The sequence below is a fragment of the Notothenia rossii genome (genome assembly GCF_949606895.1).
Source record: "Notothenia rossii genome assembly, chromosome: 11".
NCBI classification, from domain to species: domain Eukaryota; kingdom Metazoa; phylum Chordata; class Actinopteri; order Perciformes; family Nototheniidae; genus Notothenia; species Notothenia rossii.
Window position 1 is genome coordinate 4,912,756 of NC_136910.1, and position 20,905 is coordinate 4,933,660.

General features: G+C 41.5%; 1 protein-coding gene across 2 annotated transcripts; it reads left to right on the plus strand.

The window, feature by feature from the left end:
* Positions 1 to 1,633: 1,633 nt before the first annotated feature.
* On the plus strand, positions 1,634 to 20,642 carry tefa (TEF transcription factor, PAR bZIP family member a). 2 transcript variants are annotated; one of them, XM_079658499.1, is made up of 5 exons: positions 1,634 to 1,849; positions 12,053 to 12,403; positions 12,805 to 13,025; positions 16,038 to 16,249; positions 18,784 to 20,642. In XM_079658499.1, exons 1-5 carry the CDS (start codon positions 1,774 to 1,776, stop codon positions 18,803 to 18,805), a joined length of 882 nt encoding a protein of 293 aa, XP_079514625.1. In that variant the 5' UTR covers positions 1,634 to 1,773; the 3' UTR covers positions 18,806 to 20,642. The 2 variants fall into 2 exon arrangements, with proteins under 2 accessions (XP_079514625.1, XP_079514624.1); XM_079658498.1 differs by lacking the exon at positions 1,634 to 1,849 and adding an exon at positions 7,268 to 7,635.
* Positions 20,643 to 20,905: the final 263 nt, after the last annotated feature.

Here is a 20,905-nt window from a genome sequence, read left to right on the forward strand (position 1 = left end):
GGCTCTCTATGTGATAAGCTGATAAGGTTGAATTACCCAGACATCCTTTTCCAAAAGAGAGTAAAAAAAATTTATTTTAGAAATTTGATCAAATAATGCATTTTATTATTCATACCTTTTCAGTTCAGTGTTTATTCACACACGCACACACTCCCCACAGTTTGTGTCATTTGAGCACACCTACACAGCCACACAAAAACCTAATGTGTTGGTGTTCAATCAGTTAGGAGTTATTGGTTATTTGAATTGTTTGCAGCAGCTCTGATGAAGACACCAGGGTTGTTAGAAGTGGAAAAAACAATGGCCTCTTTTTGTACTGTATTTTTACATTTTGTTTTTATGTTTTATCGACTTTGTTTTCCCTTTTCTCCTCCCTGGTTGGAAGTTCATGATATCATAAGTGGACCAAATCTCTTGAAAGCATTTAATAAACGGACTGTTTTAGAAAAAAAAAGTGTTTTTTCTTTATTTCTTCAAGCATGCAATCAGATATCAACTAAATATGATTGGATTTCACAGTTTTTCACAGCAGACCGGTCTTCCTGCGTCACTGCAACTTGAAGGTTAGTGATTTTTTTTTCCTCCAATCGTTCACATATAATAAAGTTACGGAAGGCACACCCTGCTTTTCAAGTCTTCTGTTTCATAGACTTTTTCTTGGTGTCTCAAAGTCCTTTTACATCTAACAATTTGTGCAGCTTAGCCCTATTGATGTAGTAAAATGCACCTGATCTATCGCCTACATGCCTCAACAAGTCATTACATTACATGTCACTTGTTAGACGCTTTATCCAAAGCGATTTACATACTCGATACTGTGGATAATCCCCACAGGAGCAATTTGCTGTGAAGTGTCTTGCCCAGGCACACAACAACATGCTGACTGCGGTGTGGTTTGAACTTTGAACCTTTGACCCCCTGATCCGAACACCAACGCTCTATCCACTGCACCACACACCAAGAACAAGTGTAGGCTGTATCGTACAAAAAAATCCAGCAGAAATCCTACTTAAGAATCCTACTTTTAAATATTTATGTACATTTAAAATTATCTTTCAACACACTGTACATATCTGGTACCAATGCATATAAATAGGACACATGTTACTTTAGAAAGGACACCCTGTAATATATCAGTCGATGGTTGATATTTTAGGAAATACTACTCAAATGAGGACTTACAATGATTTGAAACTCCCTAAAGTAATGTGACTTTAATAAAAATATGCATAATCAATAAGTGATATTTTGCATACAATTGTTATAAAACTCACCAAATAGTTATTAGTGTTCCTTTTTGACGATGCGGGAGGATTTACAGGTGTTTATATGTGTTAATATTATATTTCCTATTTTATTTTTTACGTAACAGACTGCTACATTCAGGGTCGACACTTTCCCTTTTTTTTGTAACCTTAGGTAATCCAAGCTCGGCTCATGATTGGCTGTCGACGCTGTGAGGGAAATATGTGCTGACTAATCGGCGCCCTTTCCGTCGATGCTTAGAGAAAGCGCACTGCTGATTGGCTGAGGATAAACTAAAGAAGAGAAAGCACGCTGTTGATTGGCTGCAGGGAGATGAGTGGGAGGGCTGAGTTAAGTAACCTGTTGGGTTCAAAGTCCAGGCATATGACCTGTTTAAGTTTTATTTTAGCCATAAATGTGACGCACTTGTAAGCCACAGTCGGCCTCTTTATACTTTCATTCTATTAATTGATTCATGTCCAGCTTTTAAACATTAGTTGACTCAGTTGTAATTTAAAGAAGAACGACATGTCTACAGAAATCCCGGAGATCTTTAGGGCTTTTCTTGAGCATCCGTTCACTCTGCCGACCTTCGAAGAAACTGGTAAGTTGCAAACGGATTTAAAGTGCTTGCGAAAGTGTGTTTTTAAGCAAATAAGAAGATAAACAACGGCACAGAAATGCGTGCTTGTTGCGTTAATCCTGTCAGGTGATCTGAATGGGAAATGTTGCCAGCTGACAGCAGGGCTCCTGGGCTTTAGACAGCCACCAAGATTTAGCTCAATTTATTACAAATAAATGTATTTCTGTATATTATAATGAAATGAAATCTTAAAACAGGTTAAGTAAAAAATGTGCACATTATACCACAATATATAAAACAGCAATTCATATGTTGAAATCATGGGTACTGTGTGTGTGTGACTGTGGCTGTGAGTGTGTCTGTCTGTGTCACTGTTGGGCTTTGTAGCTTCATGATTTAATCACCAGGCGGGTCTGTTTTCCTCTCTGGCACATGCTGTGTCTAGGTGGATCAGATTAGAGTTATTTAATATTACATTAAATATATTACTTTAAGATGTTTGATGTTGCCTTTGGCCCCTGTTACACCATCTAACAAATACCGGCCAGGCACCTTTCTGCTTTGGGGTGTTCCCTCTCCTGTGGCGTGTTAAACAGGTTTTTGTGCGTGTGAATGTTCTGCAAAGGCTAAAATCCCTGTGTTACATTAAAGCATGGAGACATGACAAAGGAACAAATTGATTATTATCTGTTCTTTAATTTCTGAGAAGATATCACGTCCTGCTGCTTATTATGTTTCTGATACTCTGCTTTTGTAAAATGTCATTTTCTCAGGGCTTGTAGAGAAAGTGCACTCAGCAAACTGTATATAAAACCTAACCCACTCACCATAATTACAGCGAGTGTGTGTGTTTTTGAATTTCCTAACGTATGCTTTAAAGTCGTGGCTTCCTTTCCCCCTATTTTTAGATTGTGGTGTTGTCTGCAGAGCTATGGAGAAGTAACGAACTGTGAGAGTCACATTGCTATGATAAAATCTGACACGGATCAATAGTTGAATTAAGAATCTTTGGAGCACAAGACAGCATGAGATGGCAAAAAAAGCGAAGTTTGTGCATTTATGGATGAATCCTAGTGTGTTGACTGAAATCCTGACTTTTCAACAGTCATGTCCAAAATTGCAAAAGTCACGCTTAAAATGGAGCTTGTCAGCTTGTTCTAGATCAACCAATCCTTTTTTGTACTTGCCAGACAGGACATATGGCATTGCAGACTTGTTGTTGTGCATATGTGTGAACCAGTGTTTGCTCCTGTATGGACTCTCAGCCGAAATTGTGCCGGGCCTACACTAATTGCGCCGCATAAGCGCATAAAGATGCGCCGCATTTGCGGCTAGAGGCTCCATCCGCAAGATGAGGGTTGCGGTCGAATCAGTGGCGTAACAAGGTTGTGATTGGCCTAGGTGCAAATATTGTTTTTGGGCCAAACATAAGCGCACGCTGATGCGCTCACACACACGGACACACACAACCACTCATAAGCTCCACATGTAGGCTATCAATAGCCTGCCCTGGCTTCAGACCCCCACAGCCTGACAACAGCACAGCGAACTAATCACACAATCACTTAACAGAATGAATCGAGATTTGGAGGACGATGTATGACAAAAAAACGGTCTAATTTGGTCAGTTTAGCCGTTACATTTCCTTGTTCTCTCTTGTCCTTACTCTTTTGAGCGCCACTCTTGTGCTTTGGTTTGCTGTACATTATAAATGCAAGCTATTTTTTATAGTGCTACCGAACTTGCTGCTGCTAGCTACAGTACCTATAACTTTTGAGGTTGATTAAACGATTTGCTCGTCATGCAAGGTATCACATGACATGAAAGGGAGCAAGGTCATTGGACAGACAAAAATTACAAATTAATGAAGGTTGCTTGGTTACTTTGAAGACTGTGTGAAACGGTCAATGCCATTGCCAATAGTGCAATAGTTCCAATAGTTTAAAATAGTTTTATTCCACTGTTCAATACAAACATGCCACTTTTAAAAATTAAATAACATTTTTGTGAACTGATATTTGTTTAGTGAGTTTATTAGAGGATGTTCCCTGAAAGGTTGTAAAATGTCAATGAAGATGTCAGACTTGTCTGTGTCTGTGTGTTCCAAGTGAATCTGCAGCCCCCTGGTGGCCAGTACATAAATTATGTGGTCCCCACCACCATCCAAGTTGCCCATCCCTGCTAGATGATAGGAAAGAAGGTTTCAAACTTCCTTTATAACGTCCTTTAGCTTAGGAACCACTGGACCTTACCAGCGCCATATAGATAGAAGAGTTACGACAGCGGAATTCCAAAAACGGTTATCGTCACGTGGTTCATGTAGACGAGGATCATTCCCCGGAAGTTCAGGGCGGGCAATGTGAATGCATTGATAACAGGAGATAGAACTACGATTTTTGGTAATTATTAGTGAATAAAGGTTTTGATTTGCAATATTTATACAACAAATCGATATGTGTATGTATTTACATCAATATGTTTTAAAAAATAAAATAGAATTTGCTAATATTAAGTGATAATATTAGGATTAGTGTGAACAACTAGTTTACATAGGCTAACAGTGCCTTGGTTAAAGAGCCTGTTGCTGTTTGAATTCTTTAAAACCAATATAACCTCCTTAAACTTGTATGGTAGTCAGGAGCATCACTTTCTAATGTTTATTGATATATTTAGAGGGAGGGGATCTAAAGGAATGCTTCAAAATTCAGGTTAGATTCATATCTACCATTTTCTTAAATTCATGGTAGTTTCAGTAATCCCATGGTAATTGAGGACACAAGTTATCTAAATGACTAATGTCATCTTTATGGCTTTCAGAAAGGACAGGAGACCGACAGGTGACTATCAAAGGACTAGCAGCAGCAGCAGCAGCATGATGATGATGATGTTAAATGTGTTGTTTTAGGAACATCCATTGCAAATACATGGAATTCAATAAACATTGAATAGCATATCATGCAGTTTGTCTCTGCCTTTTCCTCCGTGTTGTCCTGGTTTGCTGTGCTGCCTCCTAGTCGCCACCATGGTTTGCTGTGCTACCTGGGGATGCTCAAATCGCTCCGAGAAAGGAGTACGAATGTACGGCTTCCCCACTGACACAGAGCGGAGGAAAAAATGGCTGGCTCAAGTCAGCAGGAGCAATTTCATTTTTACTGAAATTATCAAATAAAGTCAACATTTCACAGTCTTCACGGAGCTGTGTGGGGTTTGTTCAACTTTTAAAAAATGTTTGAATGGTGATGTACACAGTGATAGATGTTAAGGACTGACATTTATAATAAATACATTTGTATTGATTTTAAGATCTTTTCATAGTTTATACAATCATAGATATTGGGATCATTTGTATTAATGTGGACCGGAGGGAGAGGGTGACGAGCATAAGTTTAACTTTCCTTTTTTATTTCAATTCCAACTTTGGTCATGAAGAATATGTTTCTCTGTTGTTCATAAAGCATAAAGCAACAGCATCAGAGCACGGTGCAGAGTCTCTAGATGAGTTTACAGTAGTCCCTCGTTCTCAGGGACGTGCACAGACATTTTGGGGTGCAGGTGCTGAAGTGGGAACAAGGGCACTTCCCATAATCATTTATAAAAAAAATGTTTTAAAACAAAAAGTTAAATTGTACATCTCTGACTTACTGACCAATTTATTTGAATACCCTCACACTCACGCAATTATTTAATATTCTACAAAATAATCAGCTAACACAGAGAGTCTTCTTTAGTATTCACTAAGCACAAGAGCAGACGACAAACTAATACAATTCATAGTTATTAAATGAGCAGCCAACAATCACAATTATGAAGTTACTGTTTAAGGACATTACAGCTAAAATATAGTTTTTTCATGTACTTGTTATTTTGGTCTATTTTGCTTGCATGTTTTCTTTCACTCTAATGGAAAGAAAACTTCCAAGAAACGCATATAAATGGTGCTCGTTTTACTACCATGTCTGAATTCATCTATAGATTTAAAGCTAATCTGCATTTAAACATAACATTTCAGGGGAAAATACTGACTTGACGTAAGTAACTATCTGGGGAAGTTGTGAGGTGGTGTTTCTTGTTTTATCCTTTTCACCTGCAATGCCTTGGTAACTGCATGCAAATTAGCGCATTTTAATTAGGCCTTTAGTTAACGCCTAATTTGCATATCAATGTTGCGATTGTGATGACGTTATTAGATACACATTTGACTATTTTCACTTTAAGTGTCTCCCCTTGAGTACAGTACATTAGCCTGTATGCCCTTGATAAATTGCCTTAGCTAAACCTTGAGCTAACTTATCCATTAGCTAGTAGCCTTAGTTAACTATATATTTGTTATTGTATTTTAACTAATTAGCTGTAAACTTGAGGCACTGGCAGTTTAGTAATTTGTTCATCACCACTCACCTTCAAAATAAACCAAGAAAAGCCGGCATAACATGGAACAGTAAAGTGGGAGGTGCCGTACCTGTCTGTCTGAAGGGACTGCTGATGTCCACACCGCTGTGCAGGAGACGTGGAGGGAGGGAGAGCTACGGAACTTCACAGTCTAATCTCCCGACCTGATATTTTAATTTTGTATTCAATCAATATATTTTTGGAATGGGAAACTGTGCGCAAACAGCAATAGATATATATTCATTTATAACAAAAGGGGGGTGGGGAAAGGGCACGTTCTCTGGAGGAAGAAAAGGGGCAGGGGCTCAAGCCCACTTTGATGTCTGTGTGCACGTGTCTGCTCGTTCTTATTATACATCCATGTTGTAGTCCGCTGTATAGAAAACTGTAGATTCCTCACAGACGATAGGAGCTGATTTTTTTTACTATTAGAACGCAACCCTGAGGTCCCATCCGCGTCGCGAGGTGAGGCCACGCAGTCTACGTGATCACAGTCTGCGTGTAGGGAGGGGCGGCCCTGTACTGTACAAGTGTGCCAGCTGCACATGTTTGTGCATGTGAGCGGAGATGAGTAAAAAATAAACACATACATTATCTTTATGTTGCATATCTTGCTTAAAGTGTGAAAGAAAATGGAGGATACACAAAGAAACATGTTATATATGTTTTTGAAGATGAATACACTGCTGACATTAATACTCCTCGCTAATCCCATCCCTGAAGGTTGCCTTACAGTTCAAGGTTAATGCTTTACAGGACTTGTACTTGTATAAGAGTATGTTTTACAAGTGGATGTTGCTTCTTTACTAAAGTTAATTGTCTGAGTACTTCTACCACACCTGTGGTAGATCAAACTTAAGTGGTTGACATTGACAAGGATCAAGCATTAATAGCATTATAGCTTTGGTCACGTTTTTATTTTAATGTGTAGTCTGTGGAAAACGTATATATAACTCAACCAATGAGATCTCAACCAGCTGGCATGTGACAACTTCCATTGGCTCCTTTTTCATTAATATTCATGAAGAAAATACCCCGATGGCCAGTCAACAACACTGGGCGGTACCTTTTAAGACGACAACCGGTTTTTCACAGTCTGGTTCTCCGAGTGTTCCACTGCAGACGGGATGTTTTGACTTTCCACATTTTACCGTCAATTTTCGGGATTATAAAACATTAAAGAGACCCTTTTTTCAGCTGTTAAACCGGATGTGGAGCTAGCGTTATCGAGCTAACGGGATTTAACCGCCGAGTCGTCAGTTACTACGTAGATAACGTTAACAACAAGGCGGAAAACATGTCAGACAAACCGATGATTATCACGCTGGAAACAGCTTCGGGGACAACGAGTTCATTCCCCGTGGTGTTGAAGCAGATAATGGACATGCCTCCACCGAATATTCTGGACTACGACGACGGTAGGTTCAGTGTAAACGGATTTAGAGGAAGGACCTAACCATGTAGCACCAAGCTAGCGCGATGTTAGGTCAAACCAAACGAGAGTTCACGATATGTTTAGAACAGTGTGTTCACACAAGCCTTTCTCTTTTTACACTGTAAACTACGCCTTCTTCTTTTATATAACATGTGTTTCTTCTAATTACATTTATAAAGCGCTTTTCCTGGTGCTCAAAGCGCTTACAAGCAAGTAAAACAAAAATAACAACAAAAGTATAAAGTGCTAAACTAGGTGGAATAAGGGCGAGGCGTTAGAGGATTAGGAGTTGAAGGCAAGAGTGAAAAGGTGAGTTTTGAGGGAGTGAGGGGGAGGCTGCAGCGAAGGCCCTGTCATCCCAGGTCCGGAGCTTTATATATACAGGCTATGGTCTGGAGCTGTGTCCTGATGGGCTGCAGGGCGGACTGGGCAAGGTTGTTGAGGGCTTTGAAAGTGAATGCGGTGTTTGATGGGGAGCCAGTGGAGGAGGTCATTGAGGAGGTCATGGAGGATGGGGGTGATGTGGTCGGAGCGTCGGGTGAAGATAAGCAAGCGGGCAGCTGAGTTTTGGACATACTGAAGTTTTTTTTAGTATGAATGCAGGTGATCCAAAAATTATGCTGTTGCAGTAATCAAGTCGGGCATGGATCAGAGTTTCGGCAGCGGGCGATGTTCTTTAAATGGAAGAAAGCGTTTTTTTGGTGACCTTGTTGACGTGAGGGAGGAAAATGAGGGTGGGCTCGAGGATGATGCCAAGGTTACGGATGTGAGTGGAGGGGTTGACTAAGGGGCCGTCGATGGTAAGTGAAAAATATTGGGTTCAGCGGGTAAGTGAGTTTGGGCCGATGAGTATAAGTTCCGTCACAGTTAAAGGTGGGGTATGTCATTTTGGAGAAACCAGCTCGAGTGCGCTAGAATGTGAAAATACCATAGGAAAATACACAGCCGGAAAAAATCTGCCACTTCCTCACAGAGCCCCTCTTCCAACACACACGAACATGAACAATGAGGACATGAGATAATTTTGTGCACAGATGGAAGGCTGACAGGCAGGTAGGCCATCCAGTTACTTTAGCCGGGCCGGCTCAGATGATTGGTCGTGCTTTTTACAGCGCCACGGCTTCCACAGATTTAATGTTTTTAATGTATTTATTGTCAACGCATTTCATGTATTCATTGCTATCGGGATGTTAAGAGCATTCCATGGAATATAACAAAAAGTGTTTCTGAAATAAATTACATACCCCACCTTTTAAGTTTTAGAAAATTGTTTTGCATCCACATTTTAATGTAGACGTGTATTTGAGTCTCTCGAAAGCGCTCTATAAATAAACTGTGAATCAATTAATTTTAAGTTTTGTTCACGAAAAAAGTAACTCATTTAAATGTGAAGGAAAGTGCTTGACATGTAAAAATTCGTTGCTGTAACTTACCTAACATATGCATTAATATCCTAAGTATTTTATGTCTTTAAGTCCAAGCTGTGTTGACCAAAAAAACCTCTTGGCAAGATCATTAAACTCGCATTTGAAGTGCATCTAAGAGTTTAGATTGCTCATACAATATGCATGGTCTTATTTCTACAATGAGAAAGGGCCAAGCAGGTTGGCTCGAGCCTCTGTTGTAAGTTAAATACATTTCCTGTGAGGAAGTTAAAAAGAGACAACTAAAATGCCACTAAGTTACCTAACAGACAGAACAGGCATAGGGAGACACAAAATGGGGGTCCCATAATACCACCATAACAATATACACTGTAGGCTACATTGGTTTTATAGGGACTCTGCTAAGCTTAAAGTAGAACTTTGAGGACTTTATATTAGTCCAATTTGAAGTAACAACAATCTGACCTTGAATATGAACAACAATATAAAACTGATATTAAGGTAGTCTGATAAAACGGGGGGAAAACGCAACATCTTGCAAGAAACAGCGTCTGAGGCAGTGGCGTCGCCTGGCCTGCGAATGTTTTTTCTGTAGCTCCGGACAATTCTGCCTCAATATAATACATTAACCGTGCTTTACGCGAACCTCATCATGACACAAGAGAGGACGGCAAAAATGCAATTTCCCGTTTTCAGTGAATGCAACAGAGGCAAGACACCAGATCTACCAGAGAGTTGCATGGAAATAAACGTGTGCTTGTGTCATTCAAGCTCGGCTCTGTGTGTGTGTGGCTATAGCGCATTTAGTGTGATAGAGGGAGAGGGGGACCGGTGCCAGCAGGGACCGTGTTGTTAGTATCTGGTTAGCTAGCTGCACTAACGGACATAAGGAGCTGTTTCCACAACAAGCTGGAGCCAAACAAAGGACTCTCTGAGGGTTTAGATAGTTAACTTTAGTCTCAGTGGGTCTCAAACGGTTTGGATAAAAGCGTCAGCTAAAATGTAATGTAATGTGTTGAGAGATGTATCCATAGATCTCTCCATGTTGCTCTCAAAGTGCACCAGATCGATGCTTTTAACTTCAATATTTAAAACAAAATCTTCCCGGGGGAGCATCCACCTGGAACCCCCAGGAGGAGGTTAGGTCCACCCCCCACTCATAAAAAAATAGCACTTTACTTCATTGTAACAGTCGCGGGTGTACTGTGTGCGTGTGGGGAGTGTTGCAGTAGAACATTCCACTGTAGCGCCACTGTGGGCTAAGTCCTGAATGCTTTCAGGTCCAGGTGACGCCCCTGTTCTGAGGGCTTCTTAACATTTAACAAACTATGAAAATGTCATACCCACTTAACGGGAAGAGACTCCGCTATCACACAATATTAACAATTTTTAGCTAAACGAATCACAAGGGTAATACCAAAGGCTCTGAATTAGCCCTGGGTGAAAAAATGCTAACACACTTAGTACAGAACTAAAGGTAAAATATCCTTATTACTTATCGGATCTGCACAAACAAGATATCAGCTAGCAAGCTGAGATGCCACAGATTCTATAAATATAAGTATCATCACTGTGCAATCAAAACTCGCGCCAGGGGAAGGAAACACGGGAGAAATGCCTTACCTTTTGCTGTTTCTGATAAAAAGTTGTGTTCAATGGCATTAAAACGATAACAACACTGCTGAAGGTTAATCCAATGTGTCTGTGTCACTTTGAAATGATTACTAATAATCCATCTTCATATTTATGTCAATAACGAAGTTTTCATATATAGCTGCTACCAGAGTGTATGAGAGCTTCCGGTTTTGGGCATTCTAGCTACGCATCACTCATTCACCAATGGATAATGTTTAGATGGATTTTAGGAACTTCCCCTCGATCCTATTGGCTCTAACGGTTAAAAAGAGATGTCAATCATCAAAATCGACCGAGGGAGATATGGAAAATCCACCCAAATGACCCCAGAAGTGGGTTGTCTTTTTCTAATTCTCTCAAAAGGTTAAATGTCACTTGTTTTGCATCAATCTTGATACAGGCTACTTATTATATGTTGTAGCTTTTAGTCTACCATCCCATCATTCAAGGGTGGTTTTCACTATAAGTCTTTTTTCTTTTTCTTTGGAGGGACACAATAATACATTTTGTTACCATGTTCAATCTGAATTTACTTTAAAATAAAAAAATCTATATTGATTCTGACTTTTCTACATCTAACTCACAGGTTTATTATTGCTTTGAGAAAAAAGATTATTAATTTACCCCTTTTAGAAGTGAAGATAGTCATTTGTTCTGGGAATGTCATTTTCGAGCCTGAGACCTGAAAAACAGGCTTGTGAAAAGATGCAACAAAAACCTGGTTGATGATTGGATTTCGTACCTGACGGGTCTTCTGGAAAGGGAGGAAAACCAAACTGACTGTGAATCAGCGTTTCCGCCAGGGGGGTGCTTTGCCGTCATTTGACGCCCTTATTCAGCTCGGGTAGCTCTGAACTCGAGCCGAGGGCGTCCACAAATATTAATAATTCGAGAGAAGATCGAGAGTTTTTATCGCTTGAAATGACGAAAAGGAAAAAAGACAAGGACATCCCTCTGTTGGAGGGGCAAAGGAGTCTGGTGGGATTCTTTTCGGAGTATTGAAGATCATTTCCCCGACATCGAAAGTGCCTGCTACAGGACAACACGGAACGTGCGCAATTTGGACGCGATGAGCGAGGGGGGGGGGGTTTAGTGGAGCACGCGCGAGGGGGGGGGTTTAGTGGAGCACGCGCGCGAACTGCGAGCACCAGAGCTTCGTAGCGGCGAAACTGAGGCTCCGTGGTAAACTGTGGTAACATGCAGAGCCGCTTGGGAGCCGAAAGAGCCGGGGCTTTAAGAGAGCCGAGCCAAATGATCCGGCTCACTAACGTAAAAAGACAGTATCTATAAGGGACGGCCCTCTCAGCCCTGGTCTGCTGGAAACACTGCTGTGAATCCTGTGTTTCTTATATCTAAATATGAATCTTTCCTGCTTTTCAGACACAGACAAGGAAAAGCTGTTACTGGGAGACGATGTTGACCTTAATGGAGGATGCAGCGATATGGGTCCTTCAGCCTCCCTGACCCCGGCTATCTGGGAGAAAACCATTCCCTATGATGGCGAAAACTTCCACCTGGAGTACATGGACCTTGAGGAGTTCCTCATAGAGAATGGCATCCCCAACTTGCCCGACGTGGACGCCCAAAAGAGCAGCCTGGCCGATGGGAAGACGGTGAAAGGAAAGGCTCCAGCTTCCTCACTGCTTCCCATTCAGGACTTGGACATGTGTGGGGAGGACATGCTGATCATCACCAAGAGCGACTCTGATATCCTCTGTGATGTGACTGCAGGTGAGTGGAGCCTGGAGGATCACACATGAAGGAGATGCAGGTTTTATTAATCTCTTAGTGTGTTATTACATAGTCAAAACCAGTTGTTTAAGCTAAGTAAGATGACTCAACAAGTCCTAGTGTTTAGAAATAGGGACTAGGGTTTAAAACATGGTTATCTATTAGGTCGCACAAACTGTTTTTTTAGCACTCAAGTTGTCAATCCAACAGGTTGTGCATACTTTTTATAAATGTGACTGCGATTTGCACTTCAAATGTAAATTGAAGCCTTTTATATGTTGAATGTGTGTTATGGCAGAAAGGAGCATTTTGTAAATATAAAAAAAACATTATGTGACGCTGGAGCTTAATCTCCATCCGTCTAATTTGTCAGTTCTCATGTTCTCCTTCTATCTGCTCAGAGGTGACCACTGATAGTGACCGAGAGACCCCCGAGCCTATTGACCCCGATGAGATCGAGGTGGAGATTAACTACGAGCCCGACCCCACTGACCTGGTGCTGTCGAGCGTTCCCGGAGGCGAGCTGTTTGACCCTCGCAAACACAAGTTCACTGACGACGAGCTCAAGCCACAACCCATGATCAAGAAGGCCAAGAAGGTGTTGGTGCCTGAAGAACAGAAGGTATGCTGGGAGAAAGACAAGGGACACAACAGTCCCGCAGATACTTTACACTGGCTCCTATTTTTACTTGATGCTGTAATTTTTGAAAAAGCGTCAATATGTAATATGTATAAATGGTTTAAGGCTACATGGGTGATATTTACTGGCCCTTTGAGTATAATGAGTATAATGTTAGGGCCAGAGTGCCTTTATTCCAGAGAGGGTGTTAAATTGAGAGATAGAGGGGAAGACAATGCCTGAAAACTTCGGGGGGGCTTTGGTTTCGAACCCACCTACTAGCTACTGTAGTGCAACCCCCACCTACTAGCTACTGTAGTGACAACCCACCAACTAGCTACTGTAGAGACAACCCACCTACTAGATACTGTAGTGACAACCCACCTACTAGCTACTGTAGAGACAACCCACCTACTAGATACTGTAGTGACAACCCACCTACTAGCTACTGTAGAGACAACCCACCTACTAGCTACTGTAGTGACAACCCACCTACTAGCTACTGTAGTGACAACCCACCAACTAGCTACTGTAGTGACAACCCACCAACTAGCTACTGTAGTGACAACCCACCTACTAGCTACTGTAGAGACAACCCACCTACTAGCTACTGTAGTGACAACCCACCTACTAGCTACTGTAGAGACAACCCACCAACTAGCTACTGTAGTGACAACCCACCTACTAGCTACTGTAGTGACAACCCACCTACTAGCTACTGTAGAGACAACCCACCTACTAGCTACTGTAGAGACAACCCACCTACTAGCTACTGTAGTGACAACCCACCTACTAGCTACTGTAGTGACAACCCACCAACTAGCTACTGTAGTGACAACCCACCAACTAGCTACTGTAGTGACAACCCACCTACTAGCTACTGTAGAGACAACCCACCTACTAGCTACTGTAGAGACAACCCACCTACTAGCTACTGTAGTGACAACCCACCTACTAGCTACTGTAGAGACAACCCACCAACTAGCTACTGTAGTGACAACCCACCTACTAGCTACTGTACTGACAACCCACCTACTAGATACTGTAGTGACAACCCACCTACTAGCTACTGTAGAGACAACCCACCTACTAGATACTGTAGTGACAACCCACCTACTAGCTACTGTAGTGACAACCCACCTACTAGCTACTGTAGAGACAACCCACCAACTAGCTACTGTAGTGACAACCCACCTACTAGATACTGTAGTGACAACCCACCTACTAGCTACTGTAGTGACAACCCACCTACTAGCTACTGTAGAGACAACCCACCTACTAGATACTGTAGTGACAACCCACCTACTAGCTACTGTAGTGACAACCCACCTACTAGCTACTGTAGAGACAACCCACCTACTAGCTACTGTAGTGACAACCCACCTACTAGCTACTGTAGTGACAACCCACCTACTAGCTACTGTAGTGACAACCCACCAACTAGCTACTGTAGTGACAACCCACCTACTAGCTACTGTAGTGACAACCCACCAACTAGCTACTGTAGTGACAACCCACCTACTAGCTACTGTAGTGACAACCCACCCACTAGCTACTGTAGTGACAACCCACCTACTAGCTACTGTAGAGACAACCCACCTACTAGCTACTGTAGTGACAACCCACCTACTAGCTACTGTAGTGACAACCCACCTACTAGCTACTGTAGAGACAACCCACCTACTAGCTACTGTAGTGACAACCCACCTACTAGCTACTGTAGTGACAACCCACCTACTAGCTACTGTAGTGACAACCCACCCACTAGCTACTGTAGTGACAACCCACCTACTAGCTACTGTAGAGACAACCCACCTACTAGCTACTGTAGAGACAACCCACCTACTAGCTACTGTAGAGACAACCCACCTACTAGCTACTGTAGAGACAACCCACCTACTAGCTACTGTAGTGACAACCCACCCACTAGCTACTGTAGTGACAACCCACCTACTAGCTACTGTAGAGACAACCCACCTACTAGCTACTGTAGTGACAACCCACCCACTAGCTACTGTAGTGACAACCCACCTACTAGCTACTGTAGTGACAACCCACCTACTAGCTACTGTAGTGACAACCCACCTACTAGCTACTGTAGAGACAACCCACCTACTAGCTACTGTAGTGACAACCCACCTACTAGCTACTGTAGTGACAACCCACCCACTAGCTACTGTAGTGACAACCCACCTATTAGCTACTGTAGTGACAACCCACCCACTAGCTACTGTAGTGACAACCCACCTATTAGCTACTGTAGTGACAACCCACCTACTAGCTACTGTAGTGACAACCCACCTACTAGCTACTGTAGTGACAACCCACCTACTAGCTACTGTAGAGACAACCCACCAACTAGCTACTGTAGTGACAACCCACCTACTAGCTACTGTAGTGACAACCCACCTACTAGCTACTGTAGAGACAACCCACTTACTAGCTACTGTAAGATTGCTCATATTTCAAGCCATCTTTTTCCAGGCCCCTTGTTTTGGTTCATTTTCATCTACCGGCCCCATTCCAAACTAATTGAATAGCCCTGGTATAAGCAATATAAGTGTAAGACTTTTTTTGACCAACCTCAAAGCATGTTGAAAGAATCTTCAGAGGTTGACATTCATCAATGTTTTCAATAAGAAATGTAATGCAACAGCTTTACTGTCTTCTAAACAGCCAATTCACTGGATACAAACTGGGGAAAAGACAATAGATACAGACATTTGAGACTTCGCTGAAACAATTACAAGCCTGGAACAATCATTTTCTTTGGCTTGTCATTGCAGAGCTGGTGTAATGGAAGGAGACACAGCAGAAACCAGGCTGTCTCACAGTTTGCTGCTTCCCACTCCCTCTGAGAACTCATGTTTTTGTTAACACAAAAGATGTTCAGATTGGGGCTTACATAACAATAACATCACAAGGCTATAAAACCAGGTCGAGGTCAGAAAGCATCGAGGGGTCTCATGTTGTCTTTCTTTCCTCCGTCCAACCTGCTGCTCCTTTCTTCCCCAGGACGACAAGTACTGGCACAGGAGGAAGAAGAACAACGTGGCGGCCAAACGTTCCCGTGACGCCCGCAGGTTAAAGGAGAACCAGATCACCGTGAGAGCGTCGTTCCTGCAGCGCGAGAACTCGGCACTGCGCACAGAAGTCGCCGACCTGCGGAAGGAGTCCACCCGCTACAAAAACACAGTGGGGCGCTACGAGGCTAAATATGGAGCAATGTAAGGGAACACATAAACACATGTAGAAGGACATCTGTACAGCAGACAGTATCAGTTCCCACATGCAGGGTTAGACACATTCTTTGGGCAGTGTTGTTATAAACAAGACCTGATTGTAAGTTAAATCCACTGTTACACAAAGAGTTCACAACAGGAGAGGAAGGAGACACGGAGGCAGAGTTAAACACTTCTGATATTCTCATGGGTGAAATCTTCAGTCGGGCTGAAAATTAAACAGACACTCCTCCTCACCGGAGCACCAAACACTTCCTGGTTATGATGGATGGGCATCACTATTAGAAACTGAACTTGTTCTTTACAGAACATCAGATATAATAATAATCATACATGAGACTTTTATAGCGCTTTTCTAAAAACTCAAAGACTCTTTGACAGAGAATAAAAAACAAAAAAAAACAAAGAGATCAACAAAAACAGAAAACGGGGGGAGGGGGTGTTCAGTGGTCGAATGCAGTGTTGAACAGGTGGGTTTTGAGTGATGTCTTTATGTCGAAGTAAATATTCTGAAATTTCTAAAACAACATTCTTTCTGCGGTCAAAACTATTAATAACTTTTCTGCTTTTCTAGAGCAGGGGTTGTGTGTGTGTGTGTGTGTGTGTGTGTGTGTGTGTGTGTGTGTGTGTGTGTGTGTGTGTGTGTGTGTGTGTGTGTGTGTGTGTGTGTGTGTGTGTGTGTGTGTGTGTGTGTGTGTGTGTGTGTGTGTGTGTGTGTGTGTGTGTGTGTGTGTGTGTGTGTGTGTGTGTGTGTGTGTGTGTGTGTGTGTGTGTGTGTGTGTGTGTGTGTGTGTGTGTGTGTGTGTGTGTGTGTGTGTGTGTGTGTGTGTGTGTGTGTGTGTGTGTGTGTGTGTGTGTGTGTGTGTGGTAGGGGTCTGCAACCTTTTTGACCAAAAGAGCCATTTTGCTCCTTTTTCCAAAAGAAAAAATTGTCTGGAGCCGCAAAACATATTTCATAGCTTGATAGCTAATAAAGTTGTATTTATTGTTATATCAGACAAAAACTACAGTTTGTTTGCATTTATAAGGCTATTTATTACATTATATAAAACTGTTAACCTCTAATAAGAAACAAAGAACTCCTATAAGGAGAATTACAAATAATACACAGGCCTACTTTAAAATAAATTAAACACAGCACTTGAGGAGTCATCTGCACATTTGAAGGAAAAAAATATATAATTAAAATATGCCCACTTTGAAATAAATAAAACATATAGCTGTACCCTAAAAAGAGTTAAAGGCAGGGTAGGTAAGAATGGAGAAACCAGCTCGAGTGCGCTAGAATTTGAAAATACACAACCGGAAAAAATAGGCCTCTTCCTTCAGACTTCCTCACAGAGCCCCTCCTCCAACACACACGAACACACACATGACCAATGAGGGCACAGGATAAGTTTGTGCACAGATGGAAGGCTGACAGGCAGGTAGGCCATCCAGTTACTTTAGCCGGGCCGGCTCAGATGATTGGTCGTGCTTTTTACAGCGCCACGGCTTCCACTGATGATATTTTGTTATGTATTTATTGTCAAAGCATTTAATATATTCATTGCTATCGGAACGTTAAAAGCATTCCATGGAATATAACAAAAAGTGTTTTCTGAAATAAATGACATACCCCATTGAATTATGACTGAAGATTGTCAGCTGTCTTCCTCTCCCGTGTTGTTCCTCGATACTTAAAGGCTGCAGCACCGTTGACAACTTCTCTCTACATATCAAACATACCGGTAAACCAGCATCGTTTGCTGTGAAAGCATATAACTCTGTCCACACAGAATTAAATCCTGTGTTCCTCCGGTACTTTTCTTTTCCTTGATTTATCCATAGTTCCCTCATCGAGCCGGGGTCAGGTTATTCGCCTGCAAGAAAAGGCGCTGGCACGGGACCGTAGCAAGATGTGACGCATATTTTAGTTGACCTAATTAAAACCGTTTTGTTTTTTATTTATGTGTCACAGTATCACCTCAAAATACAAGAAACGAAACATTTTCAACCGTGCAACAAAATATAAATAGTCCTACAAATACTTTTATTTTATTTCCTTCTTATTTTTGTCTAAGCTCAAGGGAGCCAGAGCGGAGGGCTTAAAGGGCCGCATGCGGCTCGAGGGCCGCGGGTTGCCGACCCCTGGGATAGTGTGTAAGGGTAGGGGTAGTGTGTAGGGGTAGTGTGTAGGGATAGTGTCTAGGGGTAGTGTGTAGGGATAGTGTGTAGGGATAGTGTGTAGGGATAGTGTGTAGGGATAGTGTGTAGGGGTAGTATGTAGGGGTAGTGTGTAGGGATAGTGTGTAGGGGTAGTGTGTAGGGATAGTGTGTAGGGGTAGTGTGTAGGGATAGTGTGTAGGGATAGTGTGTAGGGGTAGTGTGTAGGGATAGTTGAACATTAAAGCATGCAGACATCCGTAAATCACTTACAATCTCTAATATATGACGACACGCATTCAAAGCTTGAATTTGAAAACTCCTCTGCTTGTCATTCATCCTTGTTCTTCATCCTTGTTCTCTTCTCTTTAAAGTGCGCCGCTGGAAGACCAATAGACAGCCATTGTTTATTAATTTATTTCTTCCAAAGAAAAAATAAATTACCATCAATTGGGCCAACGCTAGAGTCTATCAAATGACGAAGAGGAGGTGCAGGAGCATGTACAAACCCAGCCGTCTCACTTTTATTTCTTTTTAAGATTTACCATCCACGTGAGTGAGAGGATATTCGAGTGCTCATTCCGTGCACCTTCTAGAGAGAGTGTACTTTTATCATGTTTTTAATGCCGAAAGAGATCATTTGTGATGGAGACGTTTTCTTTTATTGTGTGACAGATTCTATGAAGGGCTGGGCTTTTCTTGGCCCACAAAACCTTTTTATCTACGACATTTCCAATAACTTAAGCTACTTCAGGGGATTACAGTGGAACAATACAGCCATACTCACCTCTCTTCTACTCGTCTATTTACGTCAATAACATTTCGGATGTTTAAAATCCACCGATGCATGTACTGTAAATAGATGTAGCCTGGAATAATACTTTCTAGAATTTTTATGTTTTGCTTTTATGTTCAAATGTATTAAGAGCAAGTGGAGTTTTTGGACCACTGTAAGTTTTGGATACATTTCAAGCAGTGGAAGAGGACGTTTCAGTAAATTCCTGAAATGTAAAACCTCTCGCTGACATTTGCATCCATAAAGCCACATGTTTTAAAATGGCTTTGGCCGTTTCTCAATGTCGAGTATACCTGCTGCAGAGCCACTATTTCAAGTATACTACGTCATCGAGTGGCGTCGAAGGACTGTTTAAATGCATGTTAAATGCCCAGCATTCGGCGCCACTCGATGACGTAGTATACTGGAAATAGTGGCTCTGCAGCGGGTATACTCGACATTCAGAAACGGTTAATAATCTGGTGCCAACTGGATTTAAATTACATCACATGTTACTGATTAGATCCAATAATCCAAAGAGATTTACATCCTTAATACTGTGGACCATCCCCACAAGAGCACTTTGGGGTGAAGTGTCTCAGGGACACAACGACATGCTGACTGCAGTGGGGTTTGAACCTGTGACCCCCTGATCCCAACACCAATGCTCTATCCACTGCGCCACACGCCTCTTAAATGACAGATGGGAAATTATTCACTCATTAAGCCTATATTGTCTGCTCTTAAAATATTTCATTAATTCCTATTATTTTACAGTCGGCTGCTTTAAATGTTCCCAAAACGAAGTATTCAAAAACCTTTGACTGGGGCAAACGTGCATTTTAGATTGTAAGAAGAGTTTTCACTACTTTTCTTATTTGTGTCTGAATTAATTAATTCATTTTTTTACAAACCAGGAAACTTTAATAAATGCAGACTTTATCCGGGGCATCTTTTATCAAAACTGGACCCTTAACGCCGTGCACAGTCTGCCCGTTTACAGGGATTATGTTGTTTAACAAAAACGTCAAAAACATCCAAAAATATCTTTCTTATTTTAATGTCCAATTTCTGGCATAAGGGAAGCTTTGTTGTTCTTGTGTTGCTTTGCTTTTAACCTTAGACCTAGTGACTTTACCTAAATGAGTGCAATATAACGCCATTTTTTGCCATGTTTGAAGAACAGCTTATTTGTTCTTATCATGTTTTTTTTTCTTCAGGAAATTTGACACTTTCTTCATAAAAAGTGGCATCTTTTCATTTGTTTTGAGTTTATTTTTGGAGTGCTTTTTGCTTTTAGCTGTAATAGAGATTGCTTCTGGTTTTCACCTTGAAATAAGGTCCTTTTTGTTCACTTTGAGGGTCTGCCTTTGTATTTCTTTGTAAAACACGCCTTGGCATTTTGCGTGTAGCTAACTTTTGTGTCTTGTATGTATAAATAAAGCCTTATTGAGAAAATCTAAGTGTTATCTGGTTTTTTTACATAATGTTTCATAAGATTTAAGCAGTAACTGAACTGAAAGAAGTTGTACAGATGTCCATAGACAAAAGTAAGTAAAACTTTATTTATATAGCACCCTTCTCAACACGGATGTACAAAGTGCTTTACAGTACAGTAGTACACAGGACACAATTCAAAGTACAACTATAACATGTAGAATAAAAGGAATAAAACACCAATGAATAACAGCTACTAACTCACCTCCTCCTCCGGCGACCCA

Excerpts from the sequence above, each read along its gene's own strand:
- tefa (XM_079658498.1), top strand. The coding sequence starts at position 7,515 with ATGTCAGACAAACCGATGATTATCACGCTGGAAACAGCTTCGGGGACA. Across the intron at positions 12,404-12,804 it reads CCTCTGTGATGTGACTGCAG|AGGTGACCACTGATAGTGAC; the intron begins GTGAGTGGAGCC and ends CTATCTGCTCAG. Across the intron at positions 16,250-18,783 it reads GAGGCTAAATATGGAGCAAT|TGCGCCGCTGGAAGACCAAT; the intron begins GTAAGGGAACAC and ends TTCTCTTTAAAG.